Source organism: Lipotes vexillifer, unplaced genomic scaffold, assembly GCF_000442215.2.
Source record: "Lipotes vexillifer unplaced genomic scaffold, Lipotes_vexillifer_v1.1 scaffold704, whole genome shotgun sequence".
Lineage (NCBI taxonomy): Eukaryota > Metazoa > Chordata > Mammalia > Artiodactyla > Lipotidae > Lipotes > Lipotes vexillifer.
Window position 1 is genome coordinate 248,345 of NW_006771640.1, and position 19,290 is coordinate 267,634.

The 19,290-nt window shown below is 38.7% G+C and overlaps 2 protein-coding genes across 2 annotated transcripts in view; one reads left to right on the forward strand and one right to left on the reverse strand.

Moving 5' to 3' along the window:
* UTP18 (UTP18 small subunit processome component) overlaps window positions 1-5,382 on the reverse strand; it is a 37,891-nt gene extending 32,509 nt beyond the window's left edge. Inside the window, exons 1-3 of the mRNA XM_007447060.1 lie at window positions 5,053-5,382; window positions 3,309-3,421; window positions 1,046-1,144 (exon numbers count right to left, since the gene is read on the reverse strand). Of these exons, the coding sequence (XP_007447122.1) occupies window positions 1,046-1,144; window positions 3,309-3,421; window positions 5,053-5,382 (542 nt within the window). The remainder of the gene's footprint in view (window positions 1-1,045; window positions 1,145-3,308; window positions 3,422-5,052) is intronic.
* A 567-nt stretch (window positions 5,383-5,949) lies between these two features.
* The window catches only part of LOC103071976 (MBT domain-containing protein 1), a 51,695-nt gene continuing 38,354 nt past the window's right edge, over window positions 5,950-19,290 (forward strand). The window contains exons 1-3 of the mRNA XM_007447061.1: window positions 5,950-6,133; window positions 6,744-6,807; window positions 11,465-11,503. The gene's annotated coding sequence lies outside the window, so the exon portion shown is untranslated. The remainder of the gene's footprint in view (window positions 6,134-6,743; window positions 6,808-11,464; window positions 11,504-19,290) is intronic.

Below are 19,290 nucleotides of genomic sequence, written 5' to 3' on the forward strand. Positions count from 1 at the left end.
CAGGAAGGTCATAACTTAATAATGGGGTTAAACCAGCCTAGAATAAATGCTACTGGAGAAGAAAGCTAAAAACAAATCCTGAAAGGATCAAAGTGATTTTCAAGTCAATTAACTGCCTGCCAAGACAAAGTTCAACACACATTAAAAGCAAAAAACAAAATCCACACACTGAACAACATTCACACTGCCCAGAATCCAATCAAAATTACTAGATATACAGAGAAGCAGGAAAACATGAACCATAACCAGAAGAAAAAGCAGTCAACAGAAACAGAAATGACAGACCTGACAGAATTAGCACACAAGGACTTTAAAATAGCTAATACACATAAAAAGGAACAAAATTGTGCCATTTGCAGAGATGTGGATGGACCTAAAGACTGTCATACAGAGTGAAGTAAGTCAGAAAGAGAAAAACAAATACCCTATGCTAACACATACATATGGAATCTAAAAAAAGAAAAAAGTTCTGAAGAACGTAGAGGCAAGACAGGAATAAAGACGCAGACAGAGAATGGACTTGAGGACACGGGGAGGGGGAAGGGTAAGCTTAGAAAAAGTGAGAGCGGCATGGACATATATACACTACCAACTGTAAAACAGATAGCTAGTGGGAAGCAGCCATATAGCACAGGGAGATCAGCTCGGTGCTTTGTGTCCACCTAGAGGGGTGGGATACGGAGGGTGGGAAGGAGATGCAAGAGGGAGGAGATGTGGGGATATATGTATATGTATAGCTGATTCACTTTGTTATACAGCAGAAACTAACACACCATTGTAAAGCATTTATACTGCAATAAAGATGTTAAAAAAAATAATATCATTGATTATATTTAAATGGCGGGATTACAGGTTTTTTCCAAAGTTTTTTGTACTTGTATTCCTTCTCAGGCCCCATACTAAAACTTAATCATGTCTTCCAAGAACAATGCTCTTCCAATTCAAAATGGAAATCTGACTACCCAAGAAGCCAAAGACTGAGCAAATCAAAATAAAATACTGGTTATAAATACATCTTGGCAAACCTATAAAAAAGGACACTTACTCTTCCTTAAGTCTCTTTTGAAGCTCATCTTTTGAAAGTTTATTTTCACTGGCATTTTTCATCATATCTTTCCGAAAACGATTGTTCATCATGTCAACCCTATAAAAAAAACAGAAAACAGCATGCTTTCAATAACTTAAAGAATCAACATAAATAGTTGCTGCCTTCAGTATTTTGAGCAAACAATATAGGTCAAGATTTATAAGACGTGGAACATCTCCAATGCACATTCTCCATTCTTCCCAAAACAAAAAGGAATCTCCAGTATTTCGGATCATCTAGTTTACCCTTTGAAGAGCTATTTCAAATTCATAATTACTTATCTAGACACAGCTTATGCCATTCACCAAAATAAATTCTAGGTAAATCAGTTAAATACAAAAACAAAACAAAAACAAAAACAAAAACAAAACCGAAACCTTAAAATACAGGCAAATATTTCTCTCTCTGAAGAACTTTTTACTAAAAACAACAGAAAAAAAAAAAAAGGAAAAGAGTCATAGACTTCACTACATCAACATTAAAATATTCTGTGCATCAGACAACATTAAAACAAACTTAAAGGCAAACAAAAACCTAGATAATGTGCAATAAATTTGACATATAAAGGTTTGAAATTCTCAATATGTAAGGAGCTGATATACTAAAATCATTAATAAACAGTCTCATCTGCCATTTGCAACAACATGGATGACCCTGGAGGACGTCAAGCTAAGTGAAATAAAACAGACATCAAAGAGAAGTACTGCATAATCTCACTTGTATGTGGAACCTGAAAAGAGTAGGATACGTAGAAGTGAAGAGCAGAATGATGGTTACCAGGGGTGAGAAGATAGAAGAAATAGGGAGATGTTGGTCAAAGGGTACAAAGCTGCAGTTATGTAGCATGACTGCAGTTAATGACAGTGTTATACACTGGAAATTAGCTAAGGGAGTAGATTTCAGGGGCTCTCACCACAAAAAAAAATGGTAACCATCTGAAGAAATGGAAATGCTAATTAGTTCACGTGAGTGTAGTAAAAACTTCACCACGTATATATACAGCAAATTATCATGTTGTACACCTTATGTACAATTTTAAAAATAAAAAAACAAAATGAAAGTCTCCAGTAGACAAATACTCAAAGACGTAATAGAGACTACTTTTAAGAAAAACCAGTGACTAATAAAAAAATGTTTTCTCAACACAAGTTAGATGTTTCCTACCCTAAACTGTCACCCTAAACTGACAATGTCTGAAAAAAGAGAAATCATTGCTTTTTTTTTTTTAAAGATTTTTTTGATGTGGACCATTTTTAAAGTCTTTATTGAATTTGTTACAATATTGCTTCTGTTTTATGTTGCAGGTTTTTGGCCGCAAGGCATGTGGGATCTTAGCTCCCCCACCAGGGATCGAACCCGCACCCCCTGCACTGGAAGGCAAAGTCTTAACCACTTGGACCGCCAGGGAAGACCAGAGAAATCACTGCTTTTAAAATGGAGTGAAACGGACACCTTTCAATGGAAAGGTAAATTAGCAGAACCTCAGGGTCAGCCTGGCAGTATTTATCAAGAACCTTAAAAATGTCTGCTCTTTGACTAAGTTCATCTACCTCAAAGAATCTTTCTTAAATAATTTTAAGTAGAAAAAGATTTATGCATAAAGATGCTCATCTCAACATCAATCTATTAAAAGGAAAAATATCCAACGATAGCTATGTAAATTATGGTTAAATCATATAATGGACTATAATACATACATTTTAAAATGTTTATAAAGGTTTTTTTTTTTTAATTGGGGAAAATACTTGCAATACAATACATTCTCATCTTAAGGTACATATTGTACATTATGGCTAACTTTTTTTGGTCTTTTCTCAATTTCAGGCATTGTGTTAAGAGCTCTACATACACTATTTAATCTCAAGAGCCTTCTGATATAGTTACTATTATCTCCATTTTACACATGAGAAAAGGTAGGTTCCAAATTTGCCAATGGTCAGTTAGGAACTGGCCAAACTAGGAGGCAAACTCAGGTCTGACCCCAAACACTGTGCTCTTTTAGCTTTTCTATATAGCACAGAAGACAGAGGGAGAGATGTATGCCAACATATTAACAGTGGCTCTCCCTCAGTGATGGGATTATGAATGATCTTTGCTATACTTTCCAGTATTTTTCAAGTCTTCACGTACTCACATATTCAGAAAGAGAACTTTCTTAAAACCTGCAAAGTAACTTTTGAAGAATCCAGAGGGACTCCAGAAGAAAAATTAGGCAACCTACATCTCCTCATCTTCATCTTCTTCGTCCAACCAAACTGGCTTCTTTTGAGGTGGAAAATTATCTTTTGCTTCATTCTCCACTTCAGAGTCACCTGAGTCTTCTTGTACTTGAACCTAGAAAAGACAAAATGCCCACAACCACTGAGTCTTTCATACCCCATGGTGGCAGACTTTGCAGAATGATGGCTTGTAGAATGCTTTGTTTTTATGGTCCTCTTATCAAATTATGGGACAGAATGTTACCACAGCAAATGCTGGAGATCGAACAGAAAATGAGATTAGAGAATGGGACCACCCGTTGGACACATGAGGTAAGATGGAATAGTCAAAGAGTCAACTTGCTGAAAGGAAAAAAACCAAGGAAGACAAGTAAAAAAGGTAAGTTAATAGATGATTAAAGGAGCAGGGAAAATCACAGAACTACAGAAATCACAGGACCAAAGGCAGACACCAAAGATAAAGTAACATGATTGAATGTCATAATTAACTCATATTTCATATTCATAAACATACTTCTCCACTTTTCTTAACTGTTCTTGACCCCTTACCTCCTCAAGAAATTTTATACTATCCAAATAAGTCTAAATCTAGACCACAGAATTTCACCTGAAGTGAGCTTGAGCTTTCCCAAAACCACATGATAGAAATGTCCAAATGATTTCTACTTGCTCTATTATTGGCCTATGATCCTTCAAAGCCCAACAAACCCCACCTCACTTAAACTGTTTCTTTTCCCAAATGGGAAACTGTCACACAGTTCAGCATTTTTCCAGTAGTATTTCTCTCTCCCAACTAGATTCTGCAACCTCTCCCATAAGCACCCAAATGAGGTTCTGGCAATCAACTGATACTTGCTAGGTCTGCATTTGTTTATCAAACTGAGTAATTCTCAGTAAGGCTTTGCTTGACTACCCTATGTAAAATTTCACAGGCCCCCTCGACACACGCTTATCTCCCTTTCTTGAACGCCTTTATTTTTATTTTTCCTTCAGCACTTCACTGACATAACTTGAATTTTATCTTCTGCCTCTGCCACTAAGTATCCAAGCTCCAAGGCAGGGATTTTTGTTAGTTTTCGTCCACTGCTGTTTCTCCTCCAGTGCCTAGAAACTGCCTGGGACTCCCTATATTGAAAGAAAAGACAGGTATAGGATTAAAAAAAAAAAAAAAGCAAAAAGCATGCAAAAAAATTATAATCAATCAATCATGCAGGGTTTGCACTGCCAGGAGAAGTATCTGGCGCCAAACTGGCTCACAAATATTACTTTAATAGACGAATACACGGTCACACTCAAAAGCGGGCTTATCAACCACTCAATGTGGTTGTTAAAACAGACTCCCAGGCCTGTGCCCACGAATTCTGATTTCACAAACGAAGTGGAACCCCTGAATCACAGCAAAGTACTGAGGCAAGCGACTGAATGACCAAGAGAGAAAAAAACACTGAGTCTGGGGAGAAGACAGTGGAACTGAGCCACTGCCACTAATCGAAAGATGCTCACGATTAGTTGGCTAAAAGAATATGTGTTGAGCGCCTGCTGCATACCAGGCGCAGCGGCTCCCTCGGGGGCGGAGAAAGGCGCGGTCTCCGCCCTCCCGGGACATTCAGTCTGGCACCCCGCGGCGCCCGCATTCCCGGTTCCCTCCCACCTGAACGCTCCCCTGCGCCACAGGTCGCCCAGGCTCCGCCCTCGGAGGCACACCGCCCACCAAGCGCCCAGCCCGCACGCCGCGGCCTCCCTCACCCGCGGGCCCCGCAGACGCCGCAGCAGCGCGTCCTCGTCGTACTCGACGTCGCCGAAGACCAGCTCCTCCAAGCACCGCTCCACGGCCGACTTGTCCTCCTCTAGCGTCTGGCGGTTCCGCTGCCGGAGCCGTCCCTCCTCCTCGGCCGCGACTACGGCGGCCGCCGCGCGCCGCCGGGCCGGTGATTTCCGCTGAAATGAAGGAGCAGCCTTTTGGAGCGGCCCGTCCGGCCCCGTGGCTCTATCGTCCGGCCTCATTCGGGTCTTCCGGTCTGGTCTCGCTCCGGCTCTCCGGTCCGGTCTCGCTCGGCTCCTCCGTTCCGGCGGCATGGTTCGGTTTGAGAAGGAACGCAGGTGCTCACGTGGATCCTCACTGCGCGTGCGCCGAGACCCTCACTTTCCGCAGCGGCTGAGGCCACAGGGGGCCGGAAAGAGGCTGCACCGCCCTGTGAGCACGTGACCAGCACTGTCCCCCTTGTGTAACGCCCATCCCCTCACGAGCCCCTCCCCGTGTGGGAGTTCCTCCGAGAGAACCAATCTTCCGGGTGGAGGGGGAAGCGGTGTGACGGGAGTGGAAATTTTTTTCCAACACAACTTCGCAGCTGCAATTGATTGAAAGGAGCGCAAGGAAGCCAGGGTATAAACTGAGATGACAGGCTAAAACTGCTACTCTTCTTCCTAACTTTTTAACCACTCGACTTACACGAGCCCAATCGCCTTTTCCACCCCTTCGTCTTGGTACGGCCCTTGGAGTACGGAGCCTGCAGAGGGTCCCACGCTGGAAGACAGAGCGGAGGGTATGTAGGGAAGTGGGCCAATCGGGGCGCGGGTCACGGCGCAGGCGCACTGGGGAGGGAGGGCTATGCTAATGTTGTTGATATCCTGGGGCCACCCGAGTTAAAGGGGGGAAATCCGGGGGCTGCCGCCGCCGCCACCGGTCTGGGCCCAGTCGGGGCCCCCCTGTAGTCGCCGTAGTCCCGGGGAGAGGCGCCTGCCCCCAGCTCGGGAGGGGGCGCCGCGGGCCCGGGGAGCACGGACAACCCCTACCCATGAGGCCCTGATGGAAAACACAAAGGATCTGGTGAGAGCCGAGCGCGGCATCTGCTTTGTGTGCCAGGTGGGGGGGACGCCGGCAGCCCCCCGACCCCAGGAACCCCTGCAGCCCCCTGACCCCGCTCCCAGGCCTGCTTCTCCATCCCACGCCCCCTCCACCTCCGGAGCCCCCCTCCCCCTACCGGCCGTTGAACGATTCGGGGGTTCCCCTCCCCCCACCCCCGGACTCATCAGGGTTCTCTCTATCCTCTTTACTTTTCGGAAGAAAAATTTTAGAAGAAAGTTCTTTTCGTTCCGGTCCCCCGTCCCCCTTCAGCTCTGGCTGGGGGAGAAAGGCTGGATTTGAGACTTCCTTTTTTGGCCGCCCAAGAATCGGGGAGTGGAGTCCTCATTTCTCCCAAGGGGGCAGAGTTTTGGTGCTTTGCAGGGGAAGGCGCCTCTCCGCTGTGGGGCAGGTGCCACGAGGCGTTTCGCACGTGGAGGTGGAAAAATTGAAAGGGGGCGGGGTGGGCACGTGTGGGATGGGAGAGGTGGGAGTGGTGATTGGGAAGCCGCCGCCTATTTAAAAGGATTCTAAGTCGGTGGGCTTTTACGACCGTTGCGTTCTCTTTTGTGAAATAAGAATCCTAACATTTCAGAGTCGGAAGAGACATTAGAGGTCACCCAAAGCAGCCGTCCCCTGTGCAGCCTCTCTGACAAGTGGTAGGTAGCCTGGCCTCTGCCTAAACCCCTGCAAACACTGAGCACTCGCTGCTGCCGTGGAAAGCCCTTGCCGTTCAGTTCTGATTGTTGTTTGCCTATACCCTCATTAGACTCTTTAGACTCATTCGTGTCCTTATTAAGTGGATTCCCTTTTTACTTCTCAAAATTTCTCTCACCACCCACTGCTCATTGGCCTATATTTTGTGTGCCAGGAAAGAACAGCAGGGAAGTGGGGGAAGGAGGGCTTGAGGGATAGTGAGGGCCACCTGAAAACTTTGTTTTGTCACATGTGTCAGTTCAAATGTGCTGGCTTCTATGTCTGAGAATGGTTGATATTTTTCTACAGGAAGTTTGGGAAATAGGATCTGGGAATTTCATGGCTGTTTTCTCTCACTAGTGCATCTTTTTAAAGTTAGAAATTTCAGCATCCTATCTCAAAGCACATTTCTCATTGCCTAAATCACTTTCCCTAAGGGATGCCTAAATTGCCTCTTGGAGATAGTGCCGAAGCTGTTAGAAAGCATCTCCTGGTAGAGGGATGATCAGAAGAACTACACTCCCCTCCACCACCTCCTTTTGACCTGTATTTTCCTTTCAAGCTGGGCTTCCTGCTTGGGGCCCCTCCTTCACAATACTTTTTCTTTTTCATTTCCAATTTTTAATGAGATATGAAATTTTTGCAACACTTTAATATTTGCCTAGAGTTTGCAATATTTTTCATGCTTCTTGTATTAGTATACATCAGTTGTCACTCGGTGGTTTAGATAGTTCAGTTCTGCTATTGTCACTTAGCATTTTTCTAATATTCTCCTTCATTTGGTGAGCTATTGCTGCTTCCAAGAGAAGTTTTATTGTCATAGGAATCTTGGGGGCACATGTTTTCCTCTTCCTAATATGGTGAAGTGGGAGTCGAGACGTAACAGATAAAATGTAGAGGTAATGAATCTAGTATAAAAGCCAAAGAGTAAATTTAACTTTAAACTCCCAGTCCCCCGGTTAAAATGTTAGAGCACAGAAATTGTTTTCTCTCCCCCTTTTATGACTTGGAGACTGTTGCTCTGCTCTAATGTGCTTACACTGTATTTTTTTTTCATTTGTTTACCTGTACACCAATGAGTGTTTAGAAAGAAAATAGATGTCTTTTTTTGCACCACCTCCTTCCCTGAATAACAAGTAGCTTCTACTTATGTAGAACCCCATACTCCACGCTTCTGGGTGCCTTGCAAATTATGGCAAAAACTGGCTTGAATAAGTATCTGTTCATAAGTGTCTTATGTTGAAACATGTTTTTTAACTGTCCAGTTTTTAATTTTGTACACACTTCGACATGTGATATTTTCTCTAAATCTAGTCACTGAAAGTTAACATGGGAATGAATACTAGATACTGATAAAAGTTAATGGAGCTGCATAGTTCTGTCTTGAAAGTTTTCATTAACGTGAAATTCCCAAGTTCCTGTTCACTTTAAACATGAACTGTCATGACTTAAGCTGACTGACTTTGGAGACGTTTGCATTCTAAACATACTAGACAGGAATGACTGGTTTTATTTTTAAAGAAGACACTACTGTATATTTTTATGGCTGGTTATATGTTGATTGAATTAGTGTCTAAACCTTTTCTTAGATGTTCAGAGGCTTCAAATCCTCAGTTTCATCAGAAATTAAAACTATTTAAATTGTTTTAAATGTAACATAGTTGTCAAAGGAAGGTTAAACTATAGCTTAGAAGTGAAAACAACCTATTAATGTTATAAATACAAAACCAGTGGATTACTGAAAGCCATGAGTTCTCAGTGATTTGAGTGACCACATCCTAAAATTAGACAAGTCACTATTCTTTTGGTTGCTCTTTGTTTCTCAGTTTTTCATCTTTAAAATGTTTGCTAAGTAAGATTTAACTTTTTCATATTTATAATGTTAAGGTAAGCCAATTATCATTAGTTTCAGAGTTTCAGATCCAAAAGAAAGATAAAAACATCAGGATGGTAAAAGAGGAAGGAGTTAATAGTTAAACTAAGATTATGCCTCCTAACACTAGGGTATTCTTAACTGTCCAAGGCTACTTTTAATTTTATACAAAAATTGCAGATTGTTTGACTTAAGTCATGAATTTTAAATAAACCTTTGTTTTTTTAGGATTTTTTTCCCACAAATTTCAGATTTCTCTTCTTACTGCAACCCACAAGGAAGGGTGGAAAGAAAACAATTCCCATTTGAATAAACCCTAAATTTATGGGGATGAAGTGATACAGTATGAGGGACACTGGCAGATTAGGTTAGCATTTCAATTCTGCCACTAAATAACTTCATATGCCTTGTTGGACAAGATTCTGTGCCTCAGTTTTCTCATCCTTAGAGTGGAAAGGTTGGTCTAGAATTAACATTATCCAATAGAACTTTCTGCAGTGATGGAACTGTCCTATATCTGTGCCATCTGTATGGTGGCCACTAGCCACATGTGGCTGTTGAGCACTTAAAAGGTAACTAGTGTGGCTGAGGAACCCAATTTTCAATCTGATTTAATCAGGTGTAAATTTAAATAGCCACATGTCTGCCACACTGGACAGATAATAGAACAGTGTTTTCCAAGCTTAGCTCATCACCACAATCACCTTTTGGGGATCTTATAAAAATACAAAACCTCCCTCTTGTGGGTTATCAATCAGTAGGTCTGCGGTGGAGCCTTCTTCAGAAAGGTTTATCAGATTGGTTAGAGCAATACTGTATGAGAAGATTTCTGAGCTCCCTTCTAGTTCTCACTTTAGTATTGATAACTTAAAATGTAATGTAGTAGAAATGAGCTACAGACAAAGTTGGCAAACTGGCCAGGCTCTGCCTCTGCCACCTCCTGACCTGTGATCTTAACGCAGGTTGCCTAATCTCTTCAGGCTTCATTTTCCTCATCTAAAATAAGGGCCAGTGATAAGCTGTGCCTTCCTCCCAAGGTTTCCGTAAACCTCCAGTCAGATGTGATGACCACTGTATAAGAAAATGGGAGCTGCTATAAATGATAAAATGTTAAGATATCTATCCAGAATCGCTTTTTCTTATTTCCCTTTTCACTGTATTATCTAATTTCTACTTATATTGTAAAAGTAGTTGTATTCAATACGCATTAATTAATTTAGTAATTTCTTGTTGTCTCAACTATTTGGCTGTAGTTTATAGTCTAGTTTTAGGATGTGCATATTAAGTTTAACACTTTTTTGTATTTCTAGTGCTTAGCATAATGATTTGTATATATTGCTCAGTAAATGTTGGATAATACTATCTATTACTTTACTATTAGACTTCAAAATTTTAATTAGCTAGTTTCAGATTATTTTATACACCAGAGAAATAACCCCCTTGTGTGCACATGTGTGTTTAACTCTATTTCAGTTGTTCCATTATTAATACCCTATAGTGTTTATTGTTAGTGATTGTGTATCTTTTGAGCAACCAGCTCCAAATATATTTTTAAAAGATAAACACCAAGAGAATGTCATCATTTTGCATCAGTATTTTTAGGTATATCAAATCAAGATGATGCTGAATAACCTATTTAACTTATTTTTGCTACATTAACGTTATAAATGCTCTTGTTTGATTACTTAACTTACATTTACACTTCAGCCCAGCCTTAATATGAATTCAGTTATTTGGAGTAGAATTGATAGCTGATAATGAATGATCTCAAAGACCCTCTCGGTTACTGTATTTCAGACTTAATTTTGACGAGGTCATCTTATTTTTAATTAGCTTTTCAGGTTCATACTTAAGGATTCATAACTTTCTTCTGAAGAACTGAAAGCGCATTCATGTGAATTATTTTATTTTTCAAACATCCTTCCTGTGTGGTAAGTGGTGTTTTCCTTATTTAGAAGAAAGGGAAACTGAGACCCAAATAATTGTTACATCCAAAGTCCTAAGTAATAGAACCAGGACTTGAACCCAAAGAGATAGAAATTTGTATTTTTTATATATCAAAGATAGCTTCCCTTTGCTCACTGTTGCTTTAAATCTTAGAGTATTGTTATGTAGAACATTGTCCTCTCCTGTCCTTCTCTGGGTACTTTTCACTTTCTCTAGGTGGGATATTCAGGATATTATTGCTTTCAGTTTCGATGACTGTATTATTGACATGGACTTCCTCTTTCACGTTGAGCTTGTGGGAAACAAAACCCCAACAATCCCAAATCCTTACCATTTATTTTTCTCCTAATAGTAAGCTTAGAAAGCCAGAAGGCCCTTCTGTTTAGCCCAGTGAATTGTATCTTGATAGTGGTATGAGTAAGAGCTCAGTAGCTCTTACTGAGTCCAGTCATCATAGAGTATCTGTTAATTCTTACTTTGAACTTTGTCAGTTCACACATACAACTTTCAGACTTAAGGTTCTAGAAAACTTATATTCCATGACTAAATATAAAACTTTGATAATTATATGGGTCACTGTACCCTGTTAGTGTGGATAATGGAGAATTGGTTAACTTTTGATTAGTTTATTCGTGTTGAAATTATGCTGTTAGTACTTGGTTGCATATTTATATGTGCTTGCATTTAGAATCTCAAATATTTTCTGTAAAATTTCTCCTGGAGAGGTTTACACTTTTATTGCAACCTGTGGGGTGATTATACAAATAAGTTAATGGTTATACTTTTTAATTCCTTTGTAGATTTTATAAGGAGGAAGGTTCATCAGGGTTACAGTCACGGTAGGAAAATGAAATTCTACTGCAATTTATGACTTCTTCCTACATTTTGTCACTCTAAAAACTTCTTTTTTGTTTTATTTTTCATTATAGAAGTGTTACATATTTACTGTTTTAAAAAAAAGAAAATGAAAAATATGGAAAAGTTAAAATTATCCTCCCATCCCATTCTCACACTGTTAACAGTTTAGCTATTCCTTCAGGATCTTTCTAAATGCATGCATAAACAAACACAGATATATCAATCTGTGCATATACCAGCATATATTGTTTCTTTTAATAAAAAATGAGTCATATTATTCGTATTTGGCAATTTACTTTTTTTCAGTATTTCAAATACTTTTTACTCAGTATTTTACCTGTAGTAAATCACCCCCCTACTGATGGTTAGATTGCCTTCAGTTTTTCACTATTACATTATTGCTGCAAGAAATATCCTTCCACATGGATTCTTGTGTCCTATGAGTATTTCTGAAGGACAGATTCCTGAAAGTGGAATTCCCTGGTCAAAGGCATGCTCATTTTTTTTTAGAGTTTTCATAAGTAATACAAATTGCCTTCCAAAAAGATGGCATATATTTGCCTTCCTACCAAGTGTATATGAGTGCTTTTTCTCCCATACATAAATTTGCCAATGCCAGATATCATCAGTCTCTCAATCTTTTACCAATTACTGAATTTTTTAGAGGTACTTTATACTTTATAAAAATTAACTTTTATTTTTATAAAACTAATGCATGCACTTGATAGTACCATGTAAACAATAATAGAAGTGTACCCCCAGAAAGGATCCCTTGCAGCAATCTTTTTTTCTCTTCCCAGTTCAGCTTTCATGAGACAAGTACTTTTTTTTTTTGGCTGTGCCTCATGGCATGTGGGATCTTAGTTTCCTGATCAGGGATCAAATCCATGCCCCCTGCAGTGGAAGCACGGAGTCTTAACCACTGGACTGCTAGGGAAGTCCTGAGACAACTACTTTTAATTCTTTTATCTTTTTGATCTAATATCCATCTCCATAATTGTAAATATTAGACTTCCATTACCTGATGTATGAATTTTAGGTATTATATTTTGACTTCCTCTGTGCTAGTTGAGGAGTTACCATATATGCCCTAATATTAGGCAAGGTTTCACCACCTGCAGTCATCCCATCACCTTATATTCAAAGCCTTGAGTAGTCACCTAACATGATTTTTCAGTTTTATTTTGAAGAGCAGTGTGTTCAGAATGGCACATTACCTGAAACAGTTTTATTTGATATTTGTTTTCTGTGCTTACAGAAGTTAAGAAAGAAAGAGAAAGGAGGTTAAAATTGAACATAGATTTAAGATAATTCCCTTGATTCATATTGCTAGTGTTCATTTTAGCTCTATGACCTTGGGCAAATTACTTAATCCATTTGAACCTCTGCTTCCTCATTTGTAAAAAGGGAGTAATAATATTTGTAAGGATTAAATGCATTGCTACATATTAAGTGCTTAGAATGTCCCTAGCACATATTAAGCATCCTTTAAGTTGTATGACTTATATTAGTTGTATTACTAATCTTAACAGACTTTTTACAAATAAGTAGCAAAAGTATTTCATAAGGTACTGTGGAATTTACAAATAAACTCCTGTAGAGAAAATGTGTTTCTAAACCAAATTAGATGAAAATGAACAAGACTTACTCTGGAAAACTGTCAAGTGATACAAAAAGTGAATCTAATGTGTGACAGGGGAAGTGTTTCAGAAAATGGCAAAAGCAATATTTCTAAGATAATATGTTCTAATATACTGCTTAAACATGTATGTATAGACTTCTAAGTCTGGAGAACAGTGGCAGAAGCCTGATGCAATTTTCCCACCTACCTACCTATAAACCAATAAACAAGCATGTATAAATCACACACCACCCCTGCCTTCAGCACTAAGAAACAGATTACCACAACCTTCAAATTACCTATAAGCAGAGAAATCAGATTCCAAGAGCTCCTCCTGCCCATATGAAGAGTGGGAAAGGGAAGTCTTAACAGGTTTGTTGAAAGAGTTTAGGGACATGGAAGGCTTAGATGAAGCACAAAAATACCACTTCCAAAAGAGAAATTCATCACTTAAGTTCCAAAATACTGAACACAGGTTTGAAATCTGATAGTTCACAGTTCCAGCCACGTAGAAGAGCTTGAATGCAAACAATACCAGAATTGGTAAGCTGCAATTACCAGTGCTTCATAGGGAAGGAGTGAAGACATGGAGACTTGGAGTCATGGATAAAGAGAAAGAAGGAAGAGGAAAAAATTAATAATCTTAAAGAGAAAGAAAGAGGATGTTCTTTAACTAGGAACTCTGACTGTGAAATGAATAGAAATAGAAAAGAATGGATCACATCCATATAGAACTTCTCTGAGAAGAAACAGTGTGAGTCAAAGCATATCAGCTGATGAATATCTCTCCTTCTCCCCCAAAAAATGAAATCGTGAGGCAGAAGAAAATTGACACAATAAGACTCAAAATGAAATAAAACATCTTCAAACCATATTTGGAGATAAGGGTAAAAAAATACCTTCACTCAGAAATATAACACAGAACGGAAAGGGACAAAAAACAGGATGAAATAAAGTCAGATTAGATTAAACTGAGAAAGTAGAAGGAAAAAAATTATATCAGAAATAAAGACTAAGTTACAAGTTTCCCAACAAACAATAGAGTCAAATGCAAATGTGATAAAAGACATAGAAGAAAAACAAAACTAAGAGAATGAAAATGACAGTTTTAGTGAAAGGTGGGTACAAAAATTCTCACATGTAATTGGTGTCTCTCAAGAAGGCAGAGGAATAAAAGCATAACATTTAAACGCATAATCAAGAAAACTTTCTGGAAATAAACAATCTGAATCTTGAATATATGAAAAGTTCATACCAGAAGATAAACTCCAAGATATATTGTAGTAAAGCTATACAGCTTTAAAGTTTCAGAAAAATTCTCAGGGCCTCCAGGGTAAAAAGATGAAGTGACTTACAAGGGCCAGAGAATTAGTCTGTTATTGGGTTTCTCAAAAGCAACATACACAGCAAGAAATAGTGGCGCATCGCCAATTAAAAATATTTTCAAATTGCCTTAGAAAAGCAAAACCCACTTTATAACGTACAAAAGGCCCTTAAAACAGTAAAAGTAAAAGAATGAACAAAGATATACCTGGCAAACAAATAATAAGAAAACAGGATTGGCAATGCTGATAACCGAAAAGCATTGAACAAGACAAAAGAGGACAGTTTATAATGCTACAACCACAATTCACAACAAAGATACAATAGTTGTATATATGAACCAAATAACAGCAACAATCTGTGTAAATCAGAAGCTATAAAAAATGCAAGTAGTGAAAAGCACTAAAAATTGGAGACTTTAATACTCTTAGCACAAGATAAGTGTTGTAGACAAAAAATAAGGTCATAAAAGATCTAAACCACATAATAAGGCAGATCATCAGGTATATCCATTGCTACATCCTAGTAGACACTATATTTCAAACACAGACTATTCATAAAAATTGTTGCTAAATTAGGAAAACATCAGTAGGTTCCATTCAAGAAAGCAAAAGCAAAACCAAAAAGCAAAAGGGCACTTCCATCTTGAAATTTAGAAACCTTCTATTATATGTTAGAAAGCCTTGTGCAAAAAAGTTCATAGCAGTTTTATTCATAGTATTCAAGTCTGGGTGGAGAATGGATAGACTAATATATTGATAAAGTTCAGTTTCACTCAGCAGTAAGAAGCATTGAACCATTATACATGCAATAACATGGATAAATCTCAAAATGTCCACATAGTTTTATTCCATTTATGTAAAATCTTAAATATGTGCAAAATTAAGCAATTGTGCTAAAACTGGGAGGAGGAGAAAAACTGTGAAAGGACATGAGGGAGCTTTCTAGAGTGATAGAAAATTTCAGCATCTTGATTGAACTTGAAAAGTTCAGCATCTTTGATATGCATTCAAAATTATGCCTCAATTTAAAAAAATCAACTTTTGGATAAACAGGGAATGCAAACAAATTACAGAGTTTCTAAAAAGTAATAATAATGGGGCTTCCCTGGTGGTGCAGTGGTTAAGAATCCACGTGTCAATGCGGGGGCCATGGGTTCGAGCCCTGGTCCGGGAAGATCCCACATGCCGCAGAGCAACTAAGCCCGTGCACCACAACTACTGAGCCTATGCTCTAGAGCCCATGAGCCACAACTGCTGAGCCCGTGTGCCAAAACTACTGAAGCCCACGTGCCTAGAGCCCATGCTCCACAACAAGAGAAGCCACTGCAATGAAAAGCCTGCGCATTGCAACGAAGAGTAGCCCCTCCTTCCTGCAACTAGAGAAAGCTGCACACGGCAACAAAGAACCAAAACAGCCAAAAGTAAATAAATAAATAAATTTATAAGTAATAATAATGAAAATGCTACGTACATACCAGAATCTGTGGAATACGTTTAAAGCAGTGAGCAGAGGAAAATTTGTACTCCTAAATTATCAGCTGTTAAAGGAAAATTCAAAAGTAAATTCTAAAGATTTTGTTGGCTTTATCAGCAGTTGATACATTGGGCAACATCCAGTCTAGCAGGTAGAAAGGAGCTCCAAAGAGCTGCAGAAGGCCAAGAGATTTTGATAGACCAAAGTGAGCAGGAGGAACAAGGAAGTTATACTGGGCATTTGCTGATTCGTTAAAATGGAGTTACTGGCCTTAATGGAGCAAAAGGAAGTCTTGGAGCTGGGTCAGGTAACTTGTGCTGATAGATTGACTTAGGCTTATCTTTTTCTGGAAGAGCTGAGTGTAGAAAACTAACCACTAAATTTTGGCTTTCTGACTTGGGGCTTAGCATGATCAACTCCACCTTGGGCCTAATCCGGTTACTTTAGCATAGTAAAAATAGAAGATTGAAAATAAATAATTCCCAACTCAGAAACAAAAAGAGCAAAGCAAAACACACAAAAAAAGGGAATAATAGATAAATGTAGAAGTTAATGAATTAAAGAACAGAAAAACTATACATAAAATTGATGAGTCAATCCTGGGCCTTTGTGGGAAAATTCACAAAGTACATAAACCACTAGCTAGTTTAATCAAGGGGGAAAGGAGAATGCACAAACATACAAAATAAGAAATAAGGGAATAACTTGATACAGAAGAAATTGAGAAAATCGTACACAACTATTTTGCACACACTGTGCAAATAAATTTGAAAATCTAGATGAAATGGATTATTAGGAAAATACAGTTTGAGAAAACTGACCTCACTAGAGAGTTTCTTAAAAACTTAGGTAAATTTCTCTATTTCTTTTATGGAAATTATCAAGGAGCTATCCCACAAAACACCAGGCCTGAGTGATTTCACAAGGGAATCTGCAAAACCTTTAGGTAGCATGTAGTCCCAATGCTACACAAATCATTTCAGACCATAGAAAATGAAGGAAAACTTTCTAATTATTTTTATGAAGCAAGACTAATACTGATTTCTGAACCTGATAAAGATGGTACAAAAAAATGAAAATTAGACATTTATGAATATCAGTGCAAAATCCTAAATATTGTGCAATCTCTTAACACTATATTCAAATACATTATGATGAAGTGAGGTTTATAGTAGCAGTACAAGAATGATTCAGTATTTGGAAGTTTGTTGATATAATTTACCATATTAATAGCTCTAAGGAGAACAGTCATGTTCTCTTTTTACATGTTGGGAAAGTCTGTGACAAATTCAACACCTATTCCTAATAAAAACTTTTAAGAAAACAGGAATGGATAGATCCTTCCTTAACATGATTTTCATAAATACACATGCACACTCACATACATACATCAAAACATCTTAATCCTGGGGCTTCCCTGGTGGCGCAGTGGTTAAGAATCTGCCTGCTGGTGCAGGGGACACGGGTTTGAGCCCTGGTCTGGGAAGATCCCACGTGCTGCGGAGCAACTAAGCCCGTGCGCCACAACCACTGAGCCTGCACTCTGGAGCCCATGCTCCGCAACAAGAGAAGCCACCTCAGTGAGAAGCCCGCACACAGCAATGAAGAGTTTCTTCCCACTCGCTGCAACTAGAGAAAGCCCATGCAGCAACGAAGACCAACACAGCCAAAAATAAATAAATAAATAAATGAAGCAAATGCAAAAAATACAGTTAGGAAAAAGAAAATTATAAGCTCAGTGGGAAAGAGAAAAGTTTCTTTGCAAGTGACATGATAGTGTATCTGGAAAGCCCTAGAAAATCAATGATAAAACTTTCCAAATAATTTAGCAAGATTGCAGGATATAAAATAATAAATCTAAGTGTACTTAGTCAATTCAACAATATAACAAAAGGGAAAATTGCATTTACATTAGCCACGAAAAATAAAATACTTAAATTCATAAGGATTTTCTTTCAACAAGAATTGTTCGAAAGCCTATATGATGCAAACTATACAACATTTCTTGTTCTCAGTTAAGACATTTCAACATTATGAAGATTCTGAAGTTAGTAAATCTAATGAGGCCCTAATAAAAATACCCAACAATTTTTTGGTATAGAACTAAGCTAGTTAATACTGAAGTTCATTTGGAAAAATAAAACATGCAAGAATATCAAAGCATTAAAGGAAAAATATTGGGGGAGGATGTCTAGGTCTACCAGATTTCAGACTATACTAGGAAGGCTCTATAATTTAAAAAGGAAGCTATTGGCACATGAATAGACAGACCAATAAGATAGTATAACGTTTAGATATGTACACAACTACATATGGAAATCTAAAACATAAAGTGGTATTTCAAAGCACTGTGACAAAAGGGACATTTTAGTAAAAAGCGATGGTACAACTAGATAGTTGGGAAAAGATAATATTAGGGCCATTGTTTATATCATACATAAGAATAAACTCTAGGGGCTTCCCTGGTGGCGCAGTGGTTGAGAGTCCGCCTGCCGATGCAGGGGACACGGGTTGGTGCCACGGTCCAGGAAGATCCCACATGCCGCGGAGCGGCTGGGCCCGTGAGCCATGGCCGCTGAGCCTGCGCATCCGGAGCCTGTGCTCCGCAACAGGAGAGGCCACAACAGTGAGAGGCCCGCGTACCGCAAAAAAAAAAAAGAATAATCTCTAAATGGATCAGAGATGTAAATAACAAAATATGGGTGAATTTTTCTATACCATGGTATAAAGGAAATTTTTCTGTGACTCAAGGTACAATGAAAGAAAATACTGATAAATTTTATTACATTAAAAAAAATTTATTTAATTGTATGGCAAAAAACTCCATAAAATCAAAATTTGCCGTATATAACAGAGATAAATTTAGGGTAAATTCCTAAATACAAAGAGTTTTGAAAAAACATTTAAAAGATTAAAAACACTTAAAGAATAAAGGGCAAGAGATAAGAACAGACAAGTCCACACATATACAGAAAGGTACAAAAATGGCTTAGAGTAGAACTATACTGGTTTTTAATACCAATCCTCACTAAAAAGAATGAGAGCTCCTTGGAGAAAAGGTTGATTTAGGAGCTGGAGCAGTGTAGGGTTTAAAATGATCCTAGAATATCTTGATATTCCAGAAAGTAAGGTGCTGCTCAAAAATTGATGTGGGCATGTCAAAATGACATGGGAGTCAGTTCAAGGGGATCCTAGTAGCCAAATCTGGGATAATCTGAACCCCCAAATAATTAAAGACAAATGAATTATGAACTATGGGGGCGGGACGGGGAAATAGGAGTTAGTGAACTCATACTGATAATGAGTAGGTAGGTAGATACATAAAGGGGATGATGAGAGTTTCCTGCT